General features: G+C 32.9%; 1 protein-coding gene across 2 annotated transcripts in view; it reads right to left on the reverse strand.

Annotated features, from left to right (window-relative positions):
• Window positions 1-10,955: 10,955 nt before the first annotated feature.
• The window catches only part of EPHA7 (EPH receptor A7), a 171,332-nt gene continuing 155,811 nt past the window's right edge, over window positions 10,956-26,476 (reverse strand). For both annotated transcript variants that reach the window (XM_045544037.1, XM_045544036.1), the window contains exons 11-17: window positions 25,342-25,527; window positions 24,695-24,756; window positions 23,099-23,308; window positions 22,071-22,220; window positions 14,372-14,565; window positions 13,177-13,332; window positions 10,956-11,388 (exon numbers count right to left, since the gene is read on the reverse strand). In XM_045544037.1, coding sequence (XP_045399993.1) covers window positions 11,274-11,388; window positions 13,177-13,332; window positions 14,372-14,565; window positions 22,071-22,220; window positions 23,099-23,308; window positions 24,695-24,756; window positions 25,342-25,527 — 1,073 coding nt within the window. In that variant the 3' untranslated portion in view covers window positions 10,956-11,273. The remainder of the gene's footprint in view (window positions 11,389-13,176; window positions 13,333-14,371; window positions 14,566-22,070; window positions 22,221-23,098; window positions 23,309-24,694; window positions 24,757-25,341; window positions 25,528-26,476) is intronic.

Raw genomic sequence — 26,476 nt, forward strand, 5'->3', positions numbered from 1 at the left:
TACACAAGTGCTGAGTAACACCTGCCTCCCATAACCTCGGGGCCAACACACAGAATTCATGATGGCCAAGAAACTCCAGGTGGGCTGTAAGAGCAGATAAATGGTATGTGGTTTGGGGAGTAAAGAACATGAGTTAGAGTTAGAGTTCATGGGATAGGAGACCTTGGAGGTTATATGCTGTAAGATCGCTGGAAGCTGTGAGCTAAAAAGAAAAACCTTGACCTTGAGCCTGTGCTTGACTAGAAGCCACTGAAGGGAAAGCAATGCAGGGGCTACAAAGGACTTCTTGGACTATGTAACATGCAAATTATGAAGCTTGAGAAGCCACAACAAAGTTAGAAAATACCAACTTAGATATGAAGAAAATATACCAAAATCATCAATAACCAAGAAAGCATCAATATTTTTTCCTACATACATATACTGGAATTTAGCAGGCAAATCAAATACATATGAGAAGGTGACAGGCAAAAGATATCTTCTTTTCAAAGAGATAACATCATCATAATTTTCTTTTAAGTGGTGTTTACATTATTTAAAGCTCATTGGTCTTTTTAATTTCATGTAATCAGTCACTGAAGAAAAAAAAAAGCAAGGCAGATATCTTCAATCTGATGGCTGAAGAAATTAACACTTCTGCTAGTAAGGTCTTCTAATATTGAGAGATTCTAACTTTTTTCTCGGCCTTGTTTGTTTGTATCCCCTCTAAGTGTGACTTTTTCCTTTGATATCAAATTTATATAAATTTATACATGATAGTTATAACTTAAAAGTCAAAACTGTGATATACCAAGTTAGTGAAAGATTGTACTTCAGTTAAAATTGAAATGTATTTGTTTAGCCTCAAAGGCAGCTACATAATTTTTCATTCACTCAAAATTATTGATTATGTACCTACCATGTGCAAGGCATTGTTTATTCAGCCTGTGTACAGTGCCGAATGAGTATATGGAACTGAAGATCCCTTGTAATAATTCCATGGCCACCGCTTATGCAGAGAGACTCTTTTCACTATTATAATGAAAAGTTAAATCTTTATATATAAAAAGAAACAAAGAAACATGGTGATATATTTACTCCTGAATAATGGCAAAAGCATGTCATTAAATGCATGTTTCTAGTAGTGGATTTTGGTTCTTATTATTAGCACATTGAGTGTATGAAGGCAGTAGTTGCAAACCTCTTTGGCCACATTCCCAGACACATTGCTGAAACAGATAGCAGGGTCTGCTGCTGCTTTGGGAATAGAGAATAGAGGTAGAATGAGAATCATAGCAACCCAAGTTTAACCTATTTAACTCAGCATACATAAGTAAATGAATGATAAAGCATATTGGTGTGCATTTTAAGAATATTAAACTCAAGATAACAGAGTAAATACTGAGTGTGATATTGCCTTGTATTAAGCCATACAGACCTCTTGCTAAAGGAGCAAAATAGCTACAAGACTAGGAAAATACATGAAATGTTTAGCTCTATTATTTGGAAAAGGATTGGGGAGAAGAATATATAGATGTTTTGGCAGTGGCCATATTTTAGCTAGTGCTAGTATTTTGGAATGATGAGGTTGTAATTACATATTTGTTTCTTAAGCAGAAAGTTTGTAAGCAGTTAATTGAATATAATTATGATGTTTTTATCCAATTAGAAATTGAGATGTGACCCTAGATTGCTGACATCACTTGGGTTATGTATTCCTATGAGGAGTGTTGATCATTGTGACATTGTGGTCTTGAGGTTTCAGATAGGGTTATTTATGCCTCTCTCAGGTCAATGAAGATGAGAGGTAAGTGAAGAACGGCAGTGCAGTATCTGGGAGTCTTCTGTGACACTGAAAAGAGACACGCATCAGGAGTATGAGAGTGATGAAAAGGTTCAGGACTGGAGAATAGTCTTCATGTACTAGGTTAGGACCTACTACCAGAGTATCAGAGAGTCCCTGGCTTAGAGGATCATGTGCCTCTCAATCAGTAATGCACACCTATTAGGAACCTGCAAGGCACCAGGCATTGTGCCAGGCTTTGGAACATAAATGTGATTTAAATAAAAATTCTACTCCTTGTCTGTGAGGCACCACATTGATAGATAAAGAAAACAATGTAAAGCACTATATAGCATAATTGGGTAATGGGAAATTAGACAAGGTTTCCTAACTTCTTGAAAAGATGGCAGAATAAAGTCATGCAGAAATCTCCCCACCACTGCTCCAACAAATAGCAATGAAAGATAAGATTTAAAACATATATTCAAATGAAAGAAAATATAAATTAGCATGCTATAGATTTTCCATTAGAACTCAAAACTCAATATTTATTCACAAAATAATCTGTTTTGTCCAGAGGTGCATTCAAGTTTACTGAAGGAGATGGATGCAAAGAAAGTGAAGAAAACTGACATTATGAAATAAATTATAAATGGAGGAGAAATTGTGTGTTTTTCCTCAAATTGAACTTTTGTTCCGATAGAATATTCTTAATATAAGATTTATTTTAAAGATTATTACATAGTTTTGCTTAAAGCTATAGGAATAGAAGCCATTCAGCCTTTAATTCTGTTTTGGTGCTACACTGGGCTCAGTTTATACTAAGAAGAACAAAATACATTTGCTTATTCTCCTTAGAGAACTCTTAATGAATGACAAGGGAGTGTGAGAGATGGGAGTTGCTTCAGGAGATGCAAGTAGTTCAGTCCTGCAGGAGCATCGGTAAGAGGGGAGAATCGTTGAATCACATATGGGCAGAGCCCAATTGTTGACTCTGTATTACATAATTGAGTGCGATTCTCTGATCAGTGAGGGGTCATCAAAATCTTTTAAACTGGGGACTAGCATGATCAGATACGTGCTAGAGAAATTACTCAGGAAGTTGTAAGTAAAAAGGATTACAGGCAGAGAAACGGGATTGGAGGATGTGGCATTAATCTAGGTGACAGACGATGAAAACCTAATTTAGGGCAGTGGCTGTTGTCTTGGGGGGATGGGCGGGACATGGGCAATATATATAACCTGAACTTTTGTACCCCCATAATAAGCTGAAATAAAAAAAAATAGGTAAAAATAAAACAAACAAACAAAAAAAACTGAGTAAAGTGTAAGGATGAGGTTTAGGACAAAAAATAATTTAATTCCAAAATTCATTTGTGAGTTAGATGTTCAGAATTCACAATAATGTGTTTATAAGTGTTTGTTAAATAGAAAGAAATGCAGACAAAATATTATAATTCCCAAAGAAATAATAAGAGTTAACATGTATTTTAACACTCAATATTGTTACAAGTACTTGCTGAGTATCCATTAATAAATTTAACAACTCTGAAAGTAGGTAGTATTTTTGCCCATTTTACAGCTATGAAGAAGGATATAGAGAAATTAAAGCATCTCCACTGGGTTACACAGGTAGTAATAGGAACAAATTCCATATGTTCTGGCTTCAAACCCTCTGTAATCACCCACCACCTGATACTGCCTTTTCATGATATAAATGCTAAGTAGACTTATAGGCTGGCCAACAAAATTCTACTTTATTATCTTTTTATTTAACTATAAAATTACTGATATTATCTTGAGTTTGAGAGCAGGAATGAGGGCATTTTTTTTTCCATTACAGAAGAAGAAAAAAATTATTTTTCCGTGTCCAGGACTAATTTTAAAATAGCCAAAGTCACGGTTTACATGCTTCTGCATATCACTGTTCCTTCAAAATCGTGCTTACCATGTCTTTGCCTCATCAAATGAGATATTGGCAAATAACCCTTCATTGTGTCTCATCAAGTCCAATTTCCTCCACTTGATTTCAAGTTTTTAATCTTGCCCTGCTATTTACAGCCAATGAGACCTCCTATTCCTTTTTGCCATCTGGAAGAGACTGTTATTTGGTACATTCTGGTCTTGTTTACTAATCATCTCCTTCCACCTTCCTTTCTTGCACAGGTTCACATCACTCGCACCCCCGTCAGTCCCCCGGGGCATTCCTACTGCCCCAGTCCATCACAGAAGCATCCATCCATGATCTGAAATTAGTTTTCTCCCTCAACACCCGTTTTACTACCATTTTAACTGTACCTCGTTCATCCTTCAGAGCACCTGATCCTTGCTACCTTTTAAGAAAAAAAAAAAAATTTGAATTAATTTACACTTCAAGGATTCTAAAATATTTATAGAGTGTCTACTGAGTGCCAGAAACTGCTAAGTCCCAAAGGACATAAAACAAAGATTTCCATTTGGCTTCTGCCCTCCAAGAGCACTTGATCTAGTGGGAGAGTCACACACAAATAATCTGACAGAACAAGGTAGGATAATCATAGGACCAGCACTGTAAGCAAAGCACAGAAGAGAGAATTAATCCTGGGTCCCAGGTGTCAGTGAAAACTTGGAGGAAATAATTTCTTAGTCATGTCTTGAAGAGGGAGATTTCCCCCATTTAGGAAAGTGAGAGGGAATGTGAAGGTGGAGTGCAAAAGTGTGGAAGCACAGAAGTACAGACAGTCCCTGACTTAATTTCACTTAGAATTTGTCCACTTTGTGACGGTGTGAAAATGATATGCATTCAGTAGAAACCAAAACTGCAGAGTAAGTTGCAAGGAGCTCCTCCACTTACAATGGGGTTAAGTCCTGATAAACCCATCATAAAGTGGAAAAATCAAGTCTTGGACCATCTGCCGTGTTGCCAGCATTACATGCACTTTCCACTTAGAATGTTTTCAACATATGATGGGCTTATGGGGACAAAACCCCATCATAAGTCAAGGAGCACCTGTATATTTTATTGATCTGACCCAGAAATAAAGAATATTGAATTCATATTTCACACACCCTTGCCAGACTTTGGGTCCTTAAACTTAACTTTCAGCACATGCTCTTTCTGGGCAAAATTGCCAATAGTTTTTCAGTGCCTCTGCCATTAAACTCAGTTTCTCCTATCTGACTTTCAAGATTTCCTGTAATTCATCTCTGCCTTTTATATACAATTTTTGATGCGTTCTTATTTGCTCCTCTTCAAAATATGAAGGATGGTATTATTTGGTGTTTACTGGTTTTGTTTGTAAGTAGATCAGAGGATATTTAATTGTATCTTATTCTGCTGGCTTCACACTGAAAGTAACCTATAAGGTACTCCTTTATTATCAAAGGAGTCACAGAAGCAGCAGCAGTAACGCATACATTAACTCAGCAGTCCCCAACATTTTGGCACCAGGGATCACTTTCATGGAAGACAATTTTTTCACAGACTGGGGGATGATGGTAGTTTTGGGATGATTCAAGTGCAGCACACTTATTGTGTACTTTATTTCCGTTATTATTACATTGTAATATATAATGAAATAACTCATCAGGTTGGGGACCCTTGCTATTAACTCGTGTTCATTTCTCAGGTAAAACTAAGCCTGACTGTAGTGTCAGGTTCCTGTAGTTTAGGTTAAGTTGGGTTCTGGTGAATACATGCTCAATATGCAACTGGTGAGGATGTAAGTGAAAACACAGAATTACAATAAGGTCTGGCTAACAGATCTCCAGCTCAGCAGATCCCTGAAATCAGTCCTGCAAATGTCAGGGCTGAAGAAATCTGGGAGTTTCTTTCATCTGGAAAGAATACATTTAGCCTCATATTCTGTCTGGGTTTTAATGTAAACAGTGCGTATCTCTAGCAAATTGACAGAGGAATATGAGGTTAAACTTAGAACTTTCTGTTGTAATTTGCTCTGGAGTCTATGCCATCAGTGTAATTAGTATTTGCAAATTCAGGTTACATTTTAAAGGTGTTCTTAAGTTGTTTGCCTCATTTATATGAATTGTGAAATATTTTTAAGATCATATAATTTACATCAATATTAGTTCTGCATATGTAGTTTAATTTTCTCTATTTGTTTTTCTAGAGTTTGTTGTTTAGTCATTCATTTTATTTAGTTTTGGTTACATGAAATGGTGCAACTTGAACAATATGTTTGTCTTTTGCTAAACTGGAACCAAAATTACCTAAAACAAATTTGCTCATTGTTTTCTTCTGAGCATCTTCAAGTAAGATCGATGATTGACCACACATTGACAAACATACTGTGCATTTTCAGTTATATATAAAATCTGCAAATATACCTAATTACAGGTCATGAATTTCAAAGGAGAGACAAAGATAATCTTCAGCAGTAGATATCTGGGACATTTCATTATTTCATTTGAAATAATGAAATACAAGGTGCAGGTTATATCTGATGGAGCTTTATTTGCTATTCTTGGAGGTTTAAATAGACAACACCTCACTTATTACTATTGCCCAATTATCAGATTTAGGAATTCCTATAACTGTTACATACTTACAAAACACTAGACTAGCCCATCACTACTTACAAAACTTTGTTCAATAGGTCCAATTACATTGGATCAATTAATTACATTTGTTTTAACCTCAAGGTCAATCAGAAGAGGTCTTTCATTGTTTAATTACAGATTTAATTACATTCAATCACTGAACTTGGAAAAAAGCACCCCCTTACCACACTTAAGTCTAATGAGGCTCACAGAAGCATTTCCATTGAAATATTTTATTCTCTTGCCCACATTCTTCAAGCTATGCTGAGATGCATTAGATAGTAAGAACAGCTGGTGGTGTGTGTGTGTGTGTGTTTGGGGGTGGGCGGTTCTGGAGGAACATCAACACAGAACTAAGAAGATGCTCTTCCCTTCAAAGCAGCTTGAAAATTTGCCAGTCACCATGCACTGTCTTTTATCACTTTACTAACTGTAGCTATGGGTTTTGCATTTAGGAATTTGATCATCTGTCTGACTTGTGTTTTCCTTTCAGCAGCTTTCTTCAAAATTGATATGGAGCTTTCATTGCAACTAACAATATAAAACAAAGTGTAAAGGTAGGAGATAAGTGGATCGACAAAAATTGTTACTGATGGTTAACATAAACATTAAAATACAATTTTTACTTAGTGATGGAACGTGTGTATCTTTCATAATGGCTTCTGATAGGATACTGTATTTTTGTACCACTTATAGATCTAGTACTTTAAGAGATAATTTGATAATTTTAGGGATCTCCTTAAGTGTTTTATCACTGTGTGAACTTAACAAGAGTGTTGCTTCTTGCCTTGCATCTTTGACCAACATGTTATTTGTTAGCATGTACATCAGGAATGGGCAGGGCCAGGCCAAGATTTCAGGAGTATCTTTGAATTTCAGTTTAGCCTAGCGTGAACCTCAGCACTGTAAGTATGATAGCTAATGATAAGCACTTTATCTGGCATTTGCCTATTCTCATTTTCTTGAAACACGTTTGGATATTTGTTAAGAGTTTGTAGAGCTTAAGAAAGTGATGTTTTAGAAATATGGAGTGCTTAGTTTTCTTCATTTCAGGTGCAAGTTAGAATAATCACTGAGTCAGTATCAATATTAAGCAACTCAATCAGACAACCAGACTTAACACTTTGCCCATTTGTTTTGGATTCTACGTTTGCATTGTCCAGGAGCCTAAATGCAAAAACTCTCCATGTAGACCTATTATATCAAATGTCTAAAATATGTCAGGGTCCAATAACAAAATACCTCCTTTTTTCATGTGAATATTCTTGTTAATACCATGTAGTAGTAGTTTCAGGAAGTAAAAAAAAAGGTTTTAATTAAAATGTTTGACAGTGTGGCGCTTTGAAGGCATAGTCTTGTTATTCTGCAATAATTAGAGTGGAATTAAGTCGGTATGCCAGAGGACAAGGGGAAGCAAGGGGTATGACTTTTTCTGCATATTCTGACTGGTCCACTGAACTATTTCAATAATACTTTATCTTTTCTCATAATATTATGTAAGAAAATAAAAAATGTGTAAGGGACATAAAGGAATCCGCCAATGATTGGAGACAGGATTTTCTTTACATTGTCTAATAGACTTGTTTATTATTTTAAGCTGGTAAAAAGAGACTTATGATTCGTGTTGAAGAAAGAGTTATTTGTGCTTGATACATTGAAGACACTGTTCAAAAGCAGTTTGTCCTTATAAAAGGATGACCCCTGTAGTAATTCTTAGGCAAGGAGGGACAAATTCAACCAACAAAAAGCACATCTCACCCCGAGTTCCCCATGATTTCTCCACATAGAGCAAAAAAATACACATCAGTAATTTATTTGAACATGCACATCAGTGAGTAGCATAGTTCTAGGCTACTCAGGAAACAAAAGGGAGAATATCAGCATTACCTAAATAAAAAAGAGAGGTGAATTACACCATTATAATTGTCTTAAAAACACGGATAAGAAGAGCAATTAAAATATAGTCCTAAACAGTACTAGCTAATGTAGATTACATAAGTATACAATATGATTCAACTAATAGTGCTCTGACAAGCATAAACCACCAGTTCTAGTAAACAAGGCCCAGATCAATTGCTGAGAAAATGTTAGATTCAGATGTAATACAAGTTACTTTTATTTCAGTACTGAATGCAAAACACAAGTCAAGTGTGAAGACAGTGTTCTAAAAAAGGTGGCTCTATTAAAGCAAGGAGGCCATTTCCTTTTGCATTTTTATAATTTTGGAATTCTATTTTTGCCGTTCACCTTCTCTACTTTTCCTCCCCTGAGCACTAATTTATCAAAAAATGATTTCAAGGTGCAAGTTGTACATTCTTATCATTATACCATCTCATCTCTTTCTGGAAGAGAGCATTACAATGTTAATTCTTTTTTCTCTTAATATTTGTTTCACATACATGTATTTCAAAATCATAATGTTGTTTGTGAAAAGAAACCTACAAACGAGAGAGTGATGTAATCATACACTTCCTATTGTGCTGTGTGTCTTTCCCATCCATTCTCCCCTTTCCCTGTAAAGAGCTGTAAAAAATTTAAGGCAGATGAGGTATATTGCTGAAGGAAAAAGTTATTTTTGAAAAAAACTCAAAAAAACTTTTATTCTGCCCTTCTACTCAAGAAAGACTACTCAACTATAAATCTAGTGCTAGAAAAAAGCAGGAAAGACACCGTTTGCTTATACCATACTATGTCTTCTATTTCTAGAATGGCTTTTTGTTAATTTAATTTTAATAGAAAAAATAAGCACCTTAAGCTATGAACAAGAAAAGAATTTCATTATTAGTGAGTCTAGAATCCAAACGGAATTAAGAACACTCACTCAAACTCTTTCACTCATTCTCACAAAGGCCAATACTACTGATTAGAATTGTAAAGTGCTGTACTTAGTATAAACACTTGTATACACTGCAGACACTGAAAAATAACCCTCAAGCACATTGTGTTATAGTTCCAAAAATATATTTACAGTCTATTACAAAGATTACAAATGGAAGTGTCTAGGTGACTGTATTATGCTAATTAAAATTATTTTTACAGATTATTTTTCCTTAGGGACAAAAAACATTTTAGTGAAATTAAAATGAGTCTTCTAGTCAATCAAAAAATAAATTAAAATATCAAATAACACTGTACAGTGATTTAAAAGAAAAAAAAAGGGGTGGGGAGGGGTTTGGGAAGCAATCCATTTGAGTTTTTCTATAGCCATCTTTGGTCCTAAATGTGGGAAAACACATTATGTAGCACTGAAAATACCTGTTCTTTTGTGATGCTCTGCAAGTAAAATAGAAAAATATAGTGCATTTTCAATGTATTCAGAGCCCACTACAGAGAAATGTGTGTACAAAACAAGACAGTATAAATAAAATTTACAAGTTTTACAAAGGAACATTTACAGATTTTGTTCTGTTATTTGTTTGTTTGTTTGTGGATGCCCACATTATCAAACAAGACCAATTATGACCGATCCCTGGGATCTTTCTCTATTAAAATCATTATAAACAACAGCCCAATTCTCTTTGGAAGTACAACAGTTCAATTCTGGGGTAGTTCATGATTTTCATAACTTTTGAAAGCATTACTCACAATATGTATACATTCCTGCAATATCTATAAAGACACATTTAATTATTGCTTATGAAATTCTAACACAGTAATCAAATAATATGGTTTAATAAATAAAGTTTAAAAAAGAAAAAGCCAGATCCTTCACCTCTTCTTTCTAGGGTAAAGAGTGCTTTCATTTAACAAGTTTCTTGCATCAGTGTTCACAAATAAAAGACTTTTTGTTTTGTTTTGTTTTTAACTGCAGTGGTGACATTCTCTACAGCAAATTTGTTTTTTGATGTTGAAAATTGTGAACTGCCCCTTTGATCATGCTTCAGAGTTCTAATATAAAACTTAATTTCTTTTCTTTCATGTTTGGACTGCATTCAACAGAAGAGGTTATAAAATATACGTCAACTATTTCTCCTAAATTTCCTAATATCACAAGACTGGAAAAATCTCGATGTGCTCAGATTAAGTTTTAGATAACACTGGATAGTTCTTGCTTTCAGAGACTTGCCTTCACCAACATTCTTTAGATGAAGTGCCTCATCTATTTTTTTACATAGTCATAAACCTAAAATTTGAGTTTTTTTTTAAATTCTGTCTAGTAAAATCACTCTATAAACAATCTGTCAAAAGTGCCTTATAGTATTTATGGATCATTATTGCTTGTTTCATTGAAAAGATAGTGTGTTGTCTGATCTTTACAAAAAAATTTCTTTTTAAAAAATATCAGAGCTCTTGGCAACTTGCATTTTCTTGACTACCTGCCAATTAGCAAACAATATCAAAACAGCACTGATTAAACAGAATAAAATGGCACAAAAAGGATACCAATGTTCTGACAGAGATATATCTTCAATCATGCTAAGTTATTTTTTAAATTTGAGATTCTTTCAAAGGTACCCAGTGTAGTAATGTGTTACAGATTTAACACTAAAAAGGTCCAAAGCTATAAACAACTTTCTAAAATAAAGTCCTTATGAAGAATAAACACAAATGATTTTAAAAAGGAATAGTCTGAAATCACATATTTAAGGAAAATATTTCATTGATTTTAACAATAAGATCATGATTTTATTTGACAAATATATTCTTTCTTAAATTCTTTATGTACATTTTAAAAAGTCTATAAGATAAAAAGGAGGTTAGAGAGCTCAAGGTGTTTGGATGTTTTTCAGGTAGTACTTTGTTTATTGTCACTGCTGTTTTTCCTGGCCACCAGTGGTGGATCCTAAATTCCCTTTTTATATATTCTGGTGGCACTTAGGAATTCAAGTCTATAGGTGCTTCTAAAATCTTCTATTCACTGTAGGAAGGACCCAGGACATCAACTGTCTTCTAGCAGCATTCTATGCATATACCGAAGGCCAGTACTGTTCTCTTGCAGTCCATAATCTCCCTTAAAAGGGAGAAATGCTTATCACACTTGAATGCCCGTTCCATGTAAATGTAGCATTTGTGCTCTCATAGTCTGAATGCTGCTCATGATTTTCTTTTGATGCCCAACCAGTGTGATCCCTAAACTCATCACATCCCTGAAAAAGACAAATGCATTTTTTATTAGGTACCTTACAAAGAATTATATGGTTCTAAACTGTCATCAACTGTTTAATTACATAATCTGTTTATTTTAGGCAGCCAGATCTTATCGTAGCGTTCTTGGGTATCATGATCATATTCCTGCAGTGGGTCGGATGGGTAACTTGCATCAACATTCTCCTTTGTAAAAACCTGACTGCCCAGGCTCTCAATTTGCCATGATAGTTATTTTTAAAAAGATTTGAAAGTTATATAAGAAATTATTAAGGTGTTAAAAGTATTATTAACTTAAGGAAAGGCTAGGAAAACTTATTTGAAGTTAGTTCTTGAAGCTAATGGGGTTTAGAAGTTTTTAATTGGAAAACAGGACATAGTATGAATGGAAACATTTGTTGGGATCTAGTGGAAAGACTGGGAATCATCAATGATCACACAAAATTTTATACTGAGTTTAAATATAATGTGGTAATTCTGAGCATATTATTGGTTGGATACTTATACCAGTTCAGTTCAATCATTTCACTACAGTTAGGAAGACAGTAATTTTTTTAGTGCAATACCTATGTTTAATAGCTTAAATCTGAAATAACTTAATTGTATCTATTTATATACTTTGCCTCTCCTAATAGCCAGAAAGGTTGAGTTTATGTATTTACAAGCAGCTAAAGTATTGCAAAACATAGCACTATAGTATTTCATAGCAGTGACTTTGAGAAATACGGTTTTTCAAGGGTATAGATTGTTTTGTGATCCAGGTATAGATATGAGAATTCACCCATGTGGTGACTAGAAGAAAACTGAACAAGATAGCACGTGCATGCTTAAATTTATGTGTCATTTTCTGACATATATCAGGAAAGAATATTTGTTTCCTGGTGTCCATCCTATCTGAAAAATGTGGAACACTTCTCATGACAGTACATAAATAGTATCCCACAAGCAGAACCGTGATTATTGTCTCCCATTTTCAAACACATTGACTGAGAGGAACTGCACCACCCAGGAAAGTTGGATATTAAATATTAATAGATTATACAAGGCCACATAATCAGTGATGAAACCAGAAAAGAAAATCAAATTCTTTTATTTTGAGTCCAGAGCAATTTCAAATATTGTTTTATCAGGTCATTTTTCAGGTTAAAAAAAATGGATCAATCAATCATATATCTTCTAAAAAGTAAGTTAAACTCTTAGCTATAGTTAATTGAATTTTTTGATCTCTCCAGAAAGCAGTCATGTTGTATATCCTAATGCATTTCAGTATTGAGAATGAAATTTTGAGATTTTTTAAGTCTAACACAAACATGGTGGAACAAATCCTTTGAAATGAAGAAAGTTTCCCCAGTGAATAGGAGCGTAAATAATACAGTGGTTAAGGAAAGAGGAAGCCTCAAACTGGGTGGTATTTAGAACACTGGCTATGCATCCGTATTAGCTGTCACCTACTAGTTGAGTTAGCTTAGGAAAAATATTTAAATGAAACAATTTGAATATTCAAATATTTAAATGAAACTAAATATTTAAATGCACTTTAGTTTCACTGCCTATAAAATGGGCATAAAACTATTGAGATATTAAAATTGTTGTTGTGAGGGTTAAAAAGATAATGTGTTTAAGGTATATTTAGTATAATGCCTGACACATAGTAAGCACTTATTAAAGAAATGCTTTTCTTCATGACTTGAGGGTTCATATCCCTTTAATATAGAGAAGATAACCTAATGTATAAAGCATGGATTGTACCTAATTCATTCTTAAATATAAATTTAAAAGTTTCAGCTTACTCAATAGTCATCCTGGCCACTGATTCAAGGGAGTTGTAGCCAGCTGCTGTGAAGTTATCTTTATATCTTTCCATCTTGATAGCTTGTAGCCATTCTCCAACTGAACAAAAGGTAGTGAAGTCAGGAGTGTTTTGATCCAGAAGAGGGCTTATTGGCCTAGATAAAAATGAAACATGAAAGCAAATATTCCCATGAACTACCAAAGAAAGAATGTCCTGACCCATACAAAAATAAAGGTATGAAGAATAAAATTAGATATTTTAATTGATATATATGATAAAAAAATAAACAGAGATGCTAATAAAAACCTAAAGCATACACGTGGCCCAGTAACTACAAACTCCTAAATTTACATTTTATTTAGATGTGATGACCACCAGGTTGCATCTTCCATATGTTTTTAAAGTATAGTCAACAGCATTTGGAATCAGTAAATATTTGTTCATTTGCTTTTTCAAAAGTAACTAGGAGTAAAGGAAGCACATTTGGCTGTGTTCTCATCTGTTCAGGCCACGAGGGTGCTATGGAGACATTAGGCATCTGCTGTACTGATGGCACCCTTGTGAATGCCTGGGGAGTTAGTAGGTGTATATAAATACCTCACTTGCTATCAGTACAAACCAGAGCGTCAGGTTTACCGGGCAGCTGAGGCTGAATAAATGCTAATATACATTACAATGGTGCAAGCCAAGTGCAAAGAATGAATGGACTCTTTTTAATGAGTATACCTCTGTAATCATGTATTGAATTTCTTTTGTAAACTTTAACTTCAGAAAATCATTTTATTAAATAACTGAAAGCAAAACAATAAAATAGGCAATATGCATGTAACAAAAAACCAGGGCAACAGAAATAAAACACCATGTAATTATGATCTCAGTCTGAAAATGTGAAATGCCATCTTATTACAAAAATCCAGTTTAGAAAGTTTTCGAAGAAAGATAGCTAATGATATCTATAACTTTTAAGAAAAAATATAATAATAGATTTTCTTTAAACAATTAAAATTAAACATATGGCTCGATTAAGGTAAGCCATTTGAAAGGAAAAAAATAAACTTTTATATATACATATTTAATATGAGTTTATATTTCAACACAGAAGTCACTTTGCCATTGGGGTGGGGTTGAGGAGATAAACGGTTTACGTGAATATATGAATTTTTCCATATTCCATTTCCTTAGGTATTTCTTACCTACTACAAGTTCCCAGAGGTGTTTTCAGACTATTTGGGTTTCGAATCATTTTGTCTAGAATTCCGACTATCTGTTCAAACTTTGGCCTTTCAGCACGCTCCTTTTGCCAACAATCTAGCATTAGCTGGTGAAGACCAGCCGGGCAGTCCATGGGTGCTGGTAAACGATAACCTTCTTCTATTGCTTTAATAACCTAATAGCCAAAAGGACATTACAAATGTTACCGACTGAACTTCAATTGTAATAAAGTGAATTGCCTGGGAGGGAAAATGATTTATCCAGGTAAGAATGAGGCACATTGCTCTGCAAAAGGCTGACTTACTTTTTCCCAAAACTTCCGTGAGTATTAAGCATGTTATTAAGGGGTGCATGAAGTGCAGGATATGATGACATTTCCTAGTTAATTCAGCAATACAGAGCAGCAATTAAGTTCACCCAGGGTATAAGAGATGGAAACATTTTTAATGTCATCCCAGAGGTTTTCAAAAGGGAACATGTTATGGAACAATTTTACTTCTATAGAGTTGTGAGTGTACGTATCTGCCCATAAATTGAAAAATTCTGCAAGTTGTAAAAGGAAATTCTGAGTTATCCAAAATGAGACAAAAAAGATTCACTTTTTGTTGAGTTCAGATGACACTTTTAAACAGGATATCAAAAATGTGAATGTAGTATGACAGAAAATATTACCAGGTACACTATTAAATAATATGAAGCCTGGTGTTAGTGCTATAAAACACAGTGGTATGCTGGAGCCAGTTTGTACTGGTTCAAGAGAGGTGATTGCATCCCTTCCCTAATCAGCCCGGGGAAGGGGAGGTGTCAGAAGAGTTACACCAGAAATTGGGAAATCCAGGCTTTCCCACTCAGAGCGCTGGCTTTCACACTTTTATCAGCATACCGCTGCCTATTTATATCTAATAACAGCCTCAGATACTGCTTATATAAAGCTTTGAATGCTAATGAAAAAATAGGTCTCCATAAATATCTGTACATGTAAATCAGAAAGTTTAAAAGTTACTTATCATTCAAATCTGTTTTTTTTATTTATATGTAGAGCAAAAATAGGTCTTAAAAATCAGAAACTGTTACAAATCTGAGAGCACAGGGAAGATAACAGGAAGGCAAACAACACAAATAAGAAGAGATTGAAAAACATTAAAATATTATTCAAGGGGGAATAACAAATCCTTTGACACTGACTAATAGCAGTAGAAATGTAAGGAAAAAGGGTCTTTTTGAATAAAAAAGAGGTATCTTTGAGTTTCTAAAGAAAATATAGCCAAAAGTAGGCAGACAAAAAGCTGGCTTTTAAAAAGTTAATGAATGCAATATTTTTAGGGACACACATTCTGAAGATGCATGCTGACATTCAAGAACAGCATATTAAAATGTAAAAGGTCGTAAGATATAGTGAATAAAGTAACTGGCATCAATAATTTTTGGAAAAATTCTTTTGTATAAAAGAAAAAAAAGTAAAAGTCCCCTTTTTTCTTTAAGAAAAATCTATATATGAAAATTAAGTTTAAGAGGTAAATAGATGAATTTAATCACAGTAATTTTTGAAAAGTAATGTAAGTCTAAAATCTTAGCCCAAATTCTCGCCTGTTCACTAGGTTATATTTCCATCAGTTTATTGAATATCTTCACATGAACTTTCCATAGGTACCTCACTCTGCATATATTTAAAACTGAATTTATCATCTCCCCAACAATCTTTTACTATTTCAATTAATGGCACTTCCAATCCCAGTCAGACAGCTGAGAACTGTCCTAGATTCTGTTTTTCTCTCATATATACAATTAGTCACCACTTTCTGAGGGTTCTACTACTTCTTAAATACAGCATATGATTAAATAATAGAAAAAGTATTTTTCCATACCTATCTCTGTATATCTATTAATATATATCTCCCTGAAGTGAGAGTGATGGAGTCATTATCCCATAATTCAGGCTTTACAATTTGACAGGGGTGTTTCCTGAAGTACTTTATTTTGAACAATAATTATAGAGAAAACACCTTAGCCTTAAGTGACCAGAATTAGTGTTGGTACTGAATGTAATAGAAGTCATATGACAGAATTTTAAAAACGTACCTTTTTAGGACCTCATGACTACAAAAGTTGGATATCACTGTAAACGTTCTTCTAAAATATTCCTTTAAAAAGCTATATAACACACAAGCAAACATACCCATATGGTAACTCTGCAAATATAGCAGGTATAACTACAGGAGGAATTATATATTTTTAAAAAACTGTTATAAATGCAAAGAATCTCATGTGGCTTTGTACAACATTCCAGTAATAGCACTGTACTTGGATTCAAAAGTTCCAAATGATAAACAATACCTCTGGAATGTTTAGTTAAATGATTTAAATAGTAGTTCACATTGTGAATCAATAAACCAATAATTTGTATTAATAAAACATTATGTATTCAAAATTACCATATGATAAACAATGAGAGGGGATTTTTTCATTAGAAAATGAGTGGTTTTCCTTGTATTTGAAGGTGCTTGTAAACATGTGCAGTTCTGACTCCATGAATGCTCAGAACATTAATTCAGTCCTCATTATTTCCCATCACCTCCTAATCTATTTCCCTCTTTATAGCTTATCTTCAGGTGTCCAGAAAGATAGAGTGATCTTTCTTTTTTTCTTTCCCTCCAAATAGTCTTTTAAAATATAAATCTAAATCTTATCATGGCCTTCCTGACATAACATTTTTCAATAGCACTCCCAGCTTTCACAATAACATTTACAATTGATTCTTTATCTTTGAACACAATATATTCTTAAGTCTTTGTGCCAATGAACAACATGCAGTACCATTAAATGACTCTTATAGAATTGACAGTTAATGAGCTTCTGTAGTTGTCCTATTGCATTACAGAAATCTGATGATTCCTATTTTTATAGCAGAGAAACAACATTGATCTCAATACAAAATGAAATATCAGGCTATGTTCAAAGATATAGTGGTTTGCAAATTTTTAAAGAAATAGCATCAAAATATAACATTTAAAATAATGCATGTTCTGGAATAAGAATGGAATTTGAGACCCTAGTACTCCCATTAATATTCACACTCCTACTGACAGGAACTCTAAAGATACTGTCTGGGAACTCTTTGGCCTTTATAGAGCAGTTTGGCATAATCCAAGGTGTGCTTTTTGAGGATAAACTAGCCAATAGGAGATGATTTGAGAACAAATGGAACCTTAAGGCTCTGTAATTTTTATTTGATTAGCCTGAGAGAAGAACAACCTATCTGTTAAAGACATAATTAATAATCACAGTAAATATTTATCAAATACTTACTATATGATTGACATGGTTTTAAACTTGAATTATCTCATCTGATATCTATAAAAACCTTATTACATGAGTATTGTTATTATATTGATTCTAGAAATAATCTAAGGCACAGATAATAAAGGAAAGGGCCAATCAATGTCATGTTGTTGTTAGTAGAGAAGACAAAATTTGACTTGGGCTATCTGACCAGAGCCCGTGCTGTTAAGAACTACATTATATTTCCAATTAGGAAAATATAAAGTATTTTCTGCAAATAGTTACATATTCTTGGAAACAATAATGCACAGAGGTAAGATGGCTGAACCTCTACTTCTTAAAGCATTATGTAATCATTCACTAAATTCATTTAAAACATCTCTTTATAAAATTACTGGAAACCCCTTTGATTTGCCGGCACAGATCTGCCTTTAGTATTTTAATAAAAATTAAAGAAAAACATTCATAAGCAATTCTACATCTAGACAGTTCCCAGAGGAACAGGAAATGATTAGGGTAAATGACATTTTTCAAAAGATCTTGATGGGACACACAAAGGACGACTTCTTTGGCACATGCTGTCAAGTAAAACATAGCAATAAAAACAAAAGTTGCTTGCTGAAAAGTAGTTCCATATTATTACTGGATGACCGCTGTAATTAAGAGAAAAAGGAGCATGGAAAGACCCATTATAATGGGCCTGTAATAACTCAAAATGGGATATAACGTGATCAGCTTCTGTCCTCTGCTCAATGCTCATTTTCATTTCATTAGCCTCACAATAATGTGACCCACATTTTATGCAATTAAATGTGTTGGATTCCACTTACAGGATTATGACAAAGTTTTACAAAAAAAAAAAAATCATCCCATTTTTGTTTCTATCTTAATATGAAAAAATACAAAGCCATAAATCAGTGGTAACTTTTAAAGGAAAAATTGAGGGCTCACAATTTAGCTGAGAATAAATCTAATTACAAGTGTATTATATTTTCAGAGCTCCTAAATGACTTTTAATAGATGACTTTAAGGAATTATCTTTATGTCCCCTATCTTTATGGAAGCTTAAATATTTTATTATCCTTATGACTACCTACTAGTAAAATTAACAATTTATTGGCCTAGCTTAAAGTAAGAAAAAAAGAAAATACTTTGTTAAGTATTAGTAACAGAAAAAATAAAATATATATAGTAAAGAATTTCAAAATTTCACAATTTCAAAGTAAAAATTGTATTTGGACTAATCAAGATATAAATTCAATTAAAAGACAACTACTGTGAAAGCCAAGAGAATATTTTAAATTTCCAAAATATTTATCATGTTTGACTATGTTTACATACACAAAGATTTTCTGTGAAAGGCCCTTAATATAAAGGGCTAAATAATCTGCAGATTTTTCAGAAGAATGAAAGTTGTTAATTTATTTGGAAAGCTTAACCTTTTGATTTTAATAGCAAATAACTAAATCCAATTGCTTCCTTTGCAGTTAAATTCAGGAAAATTATAGGCACATGAAAATACAAATGAATGCTCATTCAGGTGTTAATCAAGTGGTAACTTACTTGGGTGTGGGTCTGGTCATGAGCATGCATGTTATCTTTTCCCAAGGTTTTCTTTTTCACTGCCTTGTCTGGAGTGAACTATCTCACTCATTGACTTCCACACCATCCCTTTTTTATTTCTTCAGATTATAAAAACCTCACTTTATTCATTATTCAGCCTGGAATTTTGTGGACTTGCTTAGAAACTTACCCATTGATTTACACCTTGTTTTCATGGTGTCTTATGAAAAGTCCTTTTAAAATCTGAGGCATTTGAAATTTGAGGGCTTTCTAAAATCCTTGACAAATTCTTAGAAGCTAAATTTAAACAATGTAAAGTGAATTGGTTCATTCAATAAATCCATCTAGACTAATTTTAAAAAAGTGGATACATCTGAAAATCTGATGAAGGTAACCTTCCCAGAAAAATACAACATATTTGCAAATACAAAGGGGTTCCCCTCATGTATCGGGGGGTTCACAGATTCCTTAAGTCTCTCCATGGACTCCTACCAGAGACTGCAAGTAAAAAAGCACTTATCTAGAAAATTTATCCCAGAATGGAATTCGTTATCTTAAATTATCCAATTTTTCTCCATTTGCAACTGAAAATTTAACATAATTGGTCAAATAGCACTTGAACAATATAATTATAAAATAACAAATATGGCACAATAAGAAGAATGTTAATATCAATTTCACTAGATAAACTGAGCTATGTAGGTAACCTCTTACTACTATATAAATCTGTGTCCAAATTTATTAATTAATTCAGACCTTCAAATTAAAAAAAGATGGAGATAAATATTTTCTTAATAGGTCAGAACTAAACCTCACTGTAGAAATAGTTTCATTTGATCAATAAAAATATTTATTAATCCTTGGTATAGTAATTCTATATTTATGACTTTCATTTTCAAGAAAAACAAAGAAACAATATTTAGGAAATTTTAAAAATTAAAATTGGAGAATTTTTTTTCTTCTTAACCATTTCCATTATTTATATTGGGAAGTGAAGTGAACTTTGAATTTAAGTCATCCCCGTCAGTCCCTTTATGTTTGAATCTAGTACAGAAGGAAGGTGTCAAAAGAAATGAAACTCTATGGAGTGTCTAAGGAATGTAAATATTTCTCTTTCTCTGCCCCAAGGATTTGTTTGCCTACATTTTGACAGTCCATGAAATCTTTGACACTGAGCCCTGCCAAATATTAACAACTTTGCTTCTGCCAAACAGATTCATCATTTAGACTTTTGTCTTTGCAAAACAAAAACAAAAAAGCAAATGAAAAGTTTCATGTCCTTATCCAATTCAAAAATCAAAAGATTTAACTGATTTAAAACTTACCCTTGTTCAGACTGTGAACTTTTGAATTAATGCAGGAATTTGTAGGTAAATGTATCAAAAATAACCTTACCAATAACATATGAAGTCTCACTTTAGTTATCTAAAAATAACTATTCACAAGTTTTAAGATCCATAGGAACTTGATACAAACAACTGTAAAATTAATAACAAAGATATTGATTTAATGTAACAATTTGCATGACCTCTTTTTGAAAAATAACTCAATTGTAACTGCAGTCAGCTTCTATTGCTGTCCCTGTTATAATACCTAAAGAGTTAACTACTCCATACCAGTTTGCTAGTCCCATCCTTTTTCTAAATGATAATGTAGACTTTCCTTAAGCATTATTTATTCTTTTACTCTACTCTCCAAGAACTTGCATTAATATCATTTCCAAACTCCTTCAAAAAAGCCTTTCATCAATTTACCCCGACCTAATTTTCATTTCTAATTACCAAAAGTGTACTGCATTTCTGTTACAGGCAAGTGAGTCCAATTTTTGGTTTCCATACAGCTGGCCAAACCTTTGCTTCTGGACTTTCCAGTATACTCTTTTGGAGAAATTTTTTATCAGCTACCAAACGAAGGTATTCTCCAGATTTCTAGTATAATCCAGGGTACCCTCCTAGATGTCATACTTGCTCTACATTTATCTAAATGTCACTCATATTTTCAATAGGTTGAACTATATGAATCTGTCAATATTTGAAAGTTCTTGACCTAAAAAATGGTAATTTTATAAAATTCAACCTAATAAAACAAGTATTCCCTTGTGCTTATGCTACATTGTTTTATAAATGGTCTCTTGGTGTGAGATGTATACCCCCAAAATAGACTGTCATCAGCTTCTTTTCTCAAAGGAAAACAGTATGTTTTATGTTTTAGTATGCCCTCATGACAACAGAGTATACACATTTAGTCATTTAGTAAGCGCGCCCCCACCCTTTTTAGGAATTTTCAATGATATGCCCACTGAGATTACATTCTAAAATATCACTATGAAACATTTACAGATATTGATCATAAAATCTAGACTGTCCCATGAAATTAAAAGTTAATTAAACCAAGCAACAATAGATGATTTAAGCAGATTTTCTGAGAAAGCTTAAAAGAAAAAGAAAGATAAGCTTCAAAGACAAAAGAAAACACAACCTTCCTATCCCTCCTCTCCACAAATGATTCTTTTACTCATATGACTCTCCCACTACAGCTGTACAAGGACAGCATCCTTATCTTTACGGAAGGGAACTATCCTTTGTAGGCTTCTATCATGTCCACAGAATTTAAACAAAAATGGAAAAAGTACTTCTTCAGAATGAAACAAAAATAATAAAATTAATAGAACCACTAATTTATGGTAATGATTGTGGTAATTTGTGTTAATAATTGTGGAAAACCATACTTTTTATAATTCTATAAAAATTTGTTCTTAAGGAGCTGTTAGCTATGTGCTCCAATAATAATTCATATTAGTGTATTAAATACTTTTTGTTTAAACAATGTAACACCTACATCTTGATTTGACATGTCCCAATAAGGTCTTTCTCCATAAGACATAACTTCCCACATGACTATTCCATAGCTCCATACATCACTGGCTGATGTGAATTTCCGGTATTGGATGGCTTCAGGTGCTGTCCATCTTACTGGAATTTTTCCACCCTGTTATAAAAAGAAATTGACATTTTAAATATGTATAACAACTTATAAATCATTTAAGGCAATACCATAAAGCAACAGTTAAATATTTGTATTTTTATTTGGCAGTTCGGCAGCATCAGGACTATCCATCTTGCTCTCTAAATGTATTTAAAGTTACTAATCGGTTTTTTAGAATCCCATTACAAGTTTTCTCATTTCAAGTTTACAAGGCAACTCAATTTAATGGGCCTTGTGTGGTCTTAGGGCAAAAGTCTATTGAAAAGACAGTGACAAATTAGGTTAAATTACTAGTAAAATGAAATGAAATATGGGGTATTTAAATAAATCCTCACATATTTTCCTCCATTCTAATCTCATAAAAGATATAGGAATTAGCATAGTTAATATTCCTTTAAATCTCTGTTTAAAGTGTGGTCATATTTTTCTGCTACAAATAAGAGTGTTAGTAACTAGATGTTGCTGTATGTAACTCTATACTATTTATATGGACATCTCAACATAAGGTAAGCATGGTATCATTCTTATCATTACTTTCCTTCTTAGCTTATGTGTAGATTGTAAAAACAACAAATATCCTTCCTCCAAAAAACAAAACAGCAATCACTTAGGGGTGGGGAATCTGCGGCCTTAAGGCCGCATATGGCCTCCTAGGTCCTTAAGTGCAGCCTTTTGGCTGAATCCAAATTTTACAAAACAAATCATTTTATTAAAAGGGGTGCAGCAGAGAAAGAAGAAGCTTCTCTTGCCTACTTCGGTGCTTAAAAAAAAAAAAAAATCTTCAAATCAGAAGGCTGCAGATTCCCTATCTATCAGCTCTGCTTTCTTGGTAGGAAAATCTTAGGAATATGAATTAAGTGCAGTGAAAGACGTTTTCTTACCGTAGTTGTATAGACAGCTTCTGGATCATCCTCTATAACCCGGGACAGGCCAAAATCTGACACTTTACAAACAAGATTGCTGTTGACAAGAATATTGCGAGCTGCAAGGTCCCTGTGAACATATCCCATATCGGCCAAATATCTCATTCCAGCAGCAATTCCTCTCAGCATTCCTACTAACTGGATGACTGTAAATTGTCCATCGTGTTTCTGCAGAAAGACAAAATAAAATTCCAGTTAACTGTACCTGAAAAGGGACATGAATCACCATGAAAAATTTCAGTATACTAGTCATACTATTGTATAATAGGAATTGTTAATAAATTTTCTATATAATATAGATACTTTTGAAAAAACATAACATGCTGATTTAACTGGTAGCCAAACAAAATAAGATATAATTTTGATAACCATTTAGTTATTTATAATAATTTATTATTTACTATTAATTAACAATAGTTTGAGATTATTCAAGTCCAAAAGTATAGGCTGACTTTTAAGTCAAAGTTTGGTAATGGAATATCCAAAAATATTACCCCTGACCAGCTAAGTGCTTTCCCCACATGTCAAAAATTTTATATAAATAATATAAAAATAAATAAAGGAATTAACATGCATATAGTAAGATTTTTTTTCTCTAAATGCTAAAAAAAGGGAAAAGGGAAAATATTGAAGTCAAAAAGAGAAACTAAATAGAGAAACTAAGAAGTAGAAAATGATTATAGTACCTGATTTTGTTTTCATTTCATTTTTTTTTTTAATTTTCTACTGGTAGGAACATTGCGTTCAACAAAGATTGTCTAAGACATTTTTAACTCACGGATCTCTCCAATTGAATACAAACATGCTTCATGATGCTGGTTTGAGTTGATGAAGTTCCTAGGTGATGCTTATGTCATAATTATGCAGAAATGAAAGTTTCTCTAAATCCTCTGCTTATAAATCTGGGTTGAATTTGTAATTCTAGATCACATAAAACAACTTGGCATGTTCTCTGATTCTTTAGATTATTTATCTTTGCCATTTGGAAAAATGTTAATGTGTGTTCATAGTCTTAGGTAAAATGCCTCTGAGAGTAAAACTATTTATGTTTATACATTTAAGATTCATCATTTACAAAAATCACATACTATTAATTTAAAAGTAGTGATAATAATCATACATTTTATGCTTGGTGTTCACATAACAATATAATAGAAATGGTTTTTTACACTGCAGAGTTGGGATCATAGTGTCAACGTCAAATGGCTATCTTCCTTTTTAGTCTTCCCTGTATTAGTTCTATATTTCATTTATGATTGTATATGTTGTTTTACAATGTGTATAAATTACAGGGCTTTGGGTGTCTTCTATACTTCAGGTGATAATATTAATGGGAATTATTTTTTTAACATTGTGTCACATAAATGCTTAGAAGATTCTAGTTTAATCCAGTCTAGAATTCTGATTATTGATCTGATTTTCAAAGACAATTTTCTGACCTCTTACAGTTACAACGTACATTTTATACTGCAAAAAAAAATTCATAAACTTATATTGGTAACATATATAGTATATTTAGAATGAGAAAATAATTCTGATAATTCTAGTACTTACCCTAAGAAAAGCATCTAGGGCTCCATTTTCCATGAATTCTATTACAATCATGACAGGTTTCCCTAAAATTAAAAAATATATATATGTTGTTTCAGAAGCTGTAACCTAAACTTCAGGGTTATTTCCTCTCTCATCCCCGATAAAACACATAATGCTCTTCTAAAAGAGTGAATGGGTGAGATAGTAGTCTTTCTAATGTTCCTAGTGCTGCTGCTAAGCTCAATGTTTAAATATCTGCTTGGAACATGTTTATGATTCTTAAGATTAAATCCTACAAGTAAAAGCTAATGTTTTTTTCTGACTCCTGCTTCGTGAGTAAAACTCAGAGAAAATGACACTTTACATAAAATATAAAGACTAAACTGTATCATCATTATGGCTTTTGAAGCTAAATAAAAACTTTATCACTCATTCCACGTATCTATCAGATTTATTCTGAAACTCTAATCCTACATTCATTGTCTCTAGTTTTTTTCTTGAGATGATAGCATAAAAGAGTAATTGTTTTAATTAGTTATGTACCAAGAAAAAGCATTCATTTAGACTATAAAGAATGGTCACAATTTGGTTGTTTTATTATGTATACAATAATACTAATTTCTGACACTCAGCCTATTTGGTAAATGAAAGACATAAACAATATCTACCTCTGGTAACAACCCCTTCCAAATGGACAACATTGGGGTGATCAAACTGCCCCATGATGCTTGCTTCGCATAAAAAATCCCTCCTTTGTTTTTCTGTGTAACCAACTTTCAGAGTTTTTATGGCTACGGCAACATCTCTTTTTCCTGGAAGTTTCAAACGACCACTGCAGACTTCTCCAAATTCTCCTGAAGTAACAGAACAAGTAGGTGTATTTTAATGTCTGAAATATTTCCTTTCTCAAAGTAAATGCATTAAATTCTTTAAAAAAATTTTTAAAAAGTATTTTCATAAATACTTGGCACAGCTCTTTAAGTCATACTGAACACATTACCATAGATGGGTGATTCTATATCCTAGACACAAAAGTTGTTTATGAAAATAATGGCATAAATGAAATTTAAACTTGAACATATACTTTAGCTCATTCATGGAAGTTAAGCTTTCCTAAACTGTCTGTTAAACAGGCTACTATTTTTCAATTGGACTAACAAACACTGTCTCAGAGTCAACATTTAGATTTGACTTATGCTGTATAACCCATACTTCCTACTGAAGCATAAGGGCACATTAGCACATTCTAACCATTGCTATTGCTTTTAAAGTTTAAGAATTAAATATTTATTAAAGATTTAAAATTCTGAACTGTATATGCAGTATGTCTGCTAGATTTAAGAGAATTAGGTTCAGCAATGTATAATTATTATGAAAATATATGCACATAGAAAATAATATTCCATTTAAATAATGCATACATGTTAATTTTCCACATGGATTTAAATAGTACAATGGCTAATACCTATGAAAACAAAAGAGATAACAATGAAAGCTTTACAAGAGGATAGTAAATCATGTAAAAGGAAATGTATAGCATAGCAAAAGTCAGGAAAATTCAGATTTTTTAAAAATAGTAAATCATTTCTTTAACAGGCCAGAGTTATTATGAAATAGCTTGTAACACAACAATATCTTAAAAATCCAACAGAAAACAAAATATACATAGATTCGCTGTGCCACATGCTTTTTTTTTTTTTTTTGACTTTTTTCCTTAAGGTTTCATAAACAAGCACAGCCTCACTGCTTCCAACAGTTCAGGTAAATGCAAAAGTTCTATACTTGAGGGATAATTATTTGTCT

This window comes from Lemur catta, chromosome 2, assembly GCF_020740605.2.
Source record: "Lemur catta isolate mLemCat1 chromosome 2, mLemCat1.pri, whole genome shotgun sequence".
Taxonomy (NCBI): Eukaryota; Metazoa; Chordata; class Mammalia; order Primates; family Lemuridae; genus Lemur; species Lemur catta.